General features: G+C 53.6%; 1 protein-coding gene across 2 annotated transcripts in view; it reads right to left on the bottom strand.

Moving 5' to 3' along the window:
- Positions 1-2,624, bottom strand: part of Pgr (progesterone receptor) — a 63,696-nt gene extending 61,072 nt beyond the window's left edge. Inside the window, exon 1 of one of the 2 annotated variants that reach the window (XM_021207240.2) lies at positions 377-2,624. In XM_021207240.2, the coding sequence (XP_021062899.1) occupies positions 377-1,992 (1,616 nt within the window). In that variant the 5' untranslated portion in view covers positions 1,993-2,624. The remainder of the gene's footprint in view (positions 1-376) is intronic. The other variant, XM_021207242.2, reaches the window with a different exon arrangement.
- Positions 2,625-4,567: the final 1,943 nt, after the last annotated feature.

Genomic DNA, 4,567 nt, shown 5'->3' with positions numbered 1-4,567 from the left:
CACACACACACACACACACACACACACACACACACACACACACACACACACGGCGGGGGGGGGTGTCCTTCTTACAAAGTATTTAATGAAGCCCCCAACAAATCCTCAGCACAAAGATCTTAGAGAGAGGCCTCAGGTTTTGAACTTGGGTGCTCCCGCTTCAGGAAGTTTGCAGGCAATGTTTGGGAGAGTGGTGCACAATAAAATGCTATATCTGCACTCCCTTTTATGCCCCCCCCAAATTGTAAGAATAAGGGAGGCAATGGACAGTGGGTGTTGGGTCTCCAAAGCCCAGCTCCACAAACCCCCGAGGCCACCCTGCCACCCAGAGATGATGGGGGAATGGAGCAGGGCAGGGCCGCCTGCAGGTGCTCACCTCAGGTAGTTGAGGTATGGAGGGTAGACCTGGGGCAGGCTGTCCTTGAGCACCGCGGCCTGGTAGCCCAGTTGCGGGAGCCCATTGAGGCCGAGAGGCTGATAGATGGCGGGCGCTGCCGCGTTGGCCGGGGCGGCCGGCAGGCTATCCCGGGGAAGCAGGCAGGAGCCGGCGGCCGGGGGCTTGCACGGCAGTGGCGCGAACGAACCCTGCGTGGGCGGCGCGCCCTCCGCTTTGTACAGGATGCCCTCCAGCGCGGAGCCCGAGGAGGACGCTGGCGACACCGCGGCGCTGCTGGGGCCGCCGGCCACCGCCGCTTCTCCCGGCCTGGAGGATGGCGCTCGCTGCGGCGCCGGCGCCAGCGGGAAGTCTGGGAAGGTGGAGGAGCTGGCTCCCGCCAACAGGTAGGGGCGCGGCGAGCGCTCAGCAGCATCCGCGCCCTCTTCCTCCTCCTTGATCTTCAAGCCGGGAGGCTGGAAGTCGCCGTAAAGAGGGAACACGTCCTCTTTGGGGTCGCCTTCCGGAGGGTAGGTGCAGTCTGGGAAGTCACCGCAGGGCACCGGCGGGGATGGCGCGGAGGGCGAGCCCCTAGGCGGGGCAAAAGGGCCCTGGGCTGTGGCCCCGCCGTCGTAGCCGTCCCCCTCCAGCAGCTGCCGGGTGCGGGCAGCTAGGAGTGCGTGGTTCAGAGGCAGGATGGGCACATGGATGAAATCCACCACTGTGGTGGCCAGTGGGGAGCGCCCGGGGCCAACAGGAGCATCTTGCTCCAAGGAGACCCTGGGAGCAGAAAACCGGGAATCTTCCTTGGGGACCAGGGTGACGCCTCCTGGGGCCGCTGAGGGCGCGTTGGCTGCGACTCCTCCTCCGCTGCCCGTGCCTTCCAGTGCTCGAGGTTTGCTCTTTAGAAGCGGAGCTGCAGAGCTCTCGGTCTCCAGGCCACTGTCCTCCTCCACCTCCACTGAAGCTGGCTGCGGGGACGGCTTCACCCCTGCCCCGGGCCAGTGAGCACTCCCGGAGGTCGGGAGCAACAGCTGCCTGGGTGGTGACAGTCCTTTGGGCAGCACCTTCTGTCCTGCTCCTGTCCCGGAGCTATCGCCAGCCTTGATCTCTGGCCGACTCATGAGCGGGGACAACAACCCTTTGGTAGCAGGGACACTGCGGGGGTCTTCTGGAAGTTCTGGCCCAAAGAGACACCAAGACGTGATGGCCTCGCAGGCTGGAGGGCTGGCGTGACTCTGCTCGGTCCCCGAGGGCGCCAACAACGTGTCTAAGACACTGTCTAAGAGTCTGCTGTCCTTCTCCGAGGCTCTGGAGTTTCTCCCTCCTTCCCTATGAGTGGCTTCTACTCCAGAGAAAGCTCCCTCCACGTCGGACAGCGACTGCTGGTCCTCTGTCTTTCCCTCTGGGAGCTCCGGACCCTGGCAGGACCGAGGAAAGAGCAGCCCGTCCAGGGAGATCGGTATAGGTGAAAGTACAGACGTCGCGTCTGAGTGCTGGCTCCCTTGGAAGGGACCCGGGTCCAAGCGTGCAAGCAAGGGGGACCCGACGTGTGTGGGGGAGGGCCCGGCGCCAGACGTGTGGAGAACCTGCGGATCCTTTGCCTGCAGCTCAGTCATGACGACCCGAGCTCCCCTTTTCTCCTCCCCTGTCTCCTGGGAGGAGGGAAAGGGGAAGGAGGAGGGGGTGCTGGTGATATAGGGGCAGAGGGAGGAGGAAGTGGGTGTCGAGTCGCAGGACCCGTGGGATCTCCACCTCCTGGTCGGGAGGGGCGGTCTTGGTCAGCTTCTGTCCTTACCCTCCACCCAGACGCAGAGGAAGGGTGGTAGTCGCTGTCCCGGTGGCGGTGGGGTGAGGGCAGGAAGAAGTAGCTGGAGCGAGCTGGTCTGGTCTGAGAACTAGGAGTTATTCGAGAGACTTTTTTTCCGTGTTTCTCCTTGAATGGGAGACCCCAGCGCTGGAGTGGCCGGTGTGCAAAAAAGGGCTCCCGCTATCTCCGGACTTCTTACATTTGTTGAAACCTAGGCATCTTAGGAAGTTTGCTTTACAGTCCTCACCAAAACCCTGGGGCTAAGACATAGCCCATTCTTAGTCGTTCTCCTACAGCGCCAGTTTCTACAGCTCCTAGGTTCTCTACAATCCCAGCGAGTTCTGGTTGCAGGTTGCTCTATTAAAGCTAAGAGAAGCTAGCAGAATGTCAGAATCCTCACACCAGTAAATACTACAAGCCTGATAGTGACAGTCTAGACTGGCTCCCCATAGCTTTCTAGCAAGCCTCGGCGCTCTAGGAAGGCCCGCCCAAAGCCCCTCCCTAGCCAATCACTGGCTAGATCCAAATTTCTGGCGTTGGCATTCCTGCTACTCACTAGTCTGATTCCACCTGGAATATCAGATGTTTTGAATAGAAATCTAAACATATCAGAATTTGTACTGAATTAAGAAGCATGCCAGTCCCACCCTATAAAAAGCAAAATTGTTGTAAAGATTTCAGGATTTGAAAATTGTAAATATTCAACACAATGACATATTGTGACATTTTTATGTATAAAAGGTATAAAATGATCCCAAATATTTTCATTTTTGCTGTGTGTATATGTCTCTGTGAGTGTATGTTACATGGTTATGTAGTTGCACAGAGGTCAGCAGGGAGGTGAGAGCCCTCAGAGGTGAAGTTACAGGTGGTCTGATGTAGGTGCTGAGATCCTAACTAGGGGTCCTCTACGGAGCAGCAAGTGCTCTTGTGTGTGTATGTGTGAGTGCTTGCATGTGTCACTGTGCATATGGTAGTCTAAGACCAGCCCCAAGGAGTGGATTTCCTCCTTGAACCATGCAGATTCTGGAAATAGAACTCATCCTGAGTTTGTCACTGAGCAACCTTATTGGCTGCCTGTCCAGCCTTCCTCTAACATGTTCAAACTATTCCTGTGACAAGTGGGCCACCAGTGTGACTTAGCAGTTTGGGGAGTTTGGACATTGAGTGTCATATTCTGTTTGTCCTGATTTTCATGAGGTTCCCTTCGGTCCTTACTAAATCTCTGCATTACATATTAAGTTTTCCACTGGGGAAGCTAAATGGCATTTTCTCCCCTCTATGTTTCTCTACTCTTAGGATAATTACCATTGAGCTTTAAAAATCAATCACCTTTAAATTCATGAGAACACTGTGGAGAGGGGAGAGAGTAATATGATATATTTTATATACAGTCATAAGCTGTCTACTCTCAATCCCAGATCAGTGGATGTCCTGACACATCGCTATTCAAAAGTGAATTCGTCGTTTGGGAAATGTCTTTGAGTGTTTCCAGGTCCTTTTTATGCTGAAGCCTTGCAGTTATTCTCAGCCAGGTCTAGAAGGTTTGTGAAAGGCTCCAAAACTGCAGAGCAGGTGGGGCTGCTAGAGGCAAGGTGCCCAGATGCCTGAATCACCAGGGAGGCACTACATAGATGTGAGTCTCTGTTACACTGGACCATTGGGTTTGGGTGTGGACTATTCCAGCAATGAGTTATTGCTGACTAATTTTAAATGTGTGATAATTGGGGAGGGAGAAGAGAATTCAAGGAAGCAGTTATTGTATGTCTGTATGGTATCAAATGGTAAAAGTGGAGTGTGGGAACTGGGGCCAGGAGCATTGAATAAGTGTGGGAAGCAAAGAAATGAGGCTAGCAGGTAGCCTCCTATATAAGCATTTGCATGTATAATGTATATGGGGAACCTTGACTAAAGACAGAGTGAGATATTGAACATTTGCCTCCAAAAGTGCACTCATTTCCTTAAAAATCTCTGCATACTGTCCTTCCCCCTCCTTTCCTTGCAACATTACTACCCACACAGTAACCGGTGGTCTGCATCCTCTCACTGTACACTAGGACATCTAAAGATTCCTGGCTGCTTTCGTGTTAAGTGCTTTTAGGTGTTAAGTTATGCTCTGTCTTAGACATGAGGTTTTTTTTTTTAACTTTATATCAACAGGCATCCCTTTTCAGAATAGTTTTAGATTTATAGGAAAATCTGCCCGCGAATACAGAGTAACTGCATGCTCTCTGCGCAGCTTCCTGCATGATGCTATTGGTAAGCTTGGGCAGGTGCATGGTTGCTAACCAATGCCCAGAGTATATACAGTTTTCTTTCAATATCTGTTCTCTTTTCTGACATTCTACCTGGGACAACTTGCTTCATTGTCATCATTGTTTCCC

The sequence above is a fragment of the Mus pahari genome, chromosome 10, assembly GCF_900095145.1.
Source record: "Mus pahari chromosome 10, PAHARI_EIJ_v1.1, whole genome shotgun sequence".
In the NCBI taxonomy this organism is placed as follows: Eukaryota; Metazoa; Chordata; class Mammalia; order Rodentia; family Muridae; genus Mus; species Mus pahari.
This window is presented reverse-complemented; position numbering and strand designations above follow the sequence as displayed.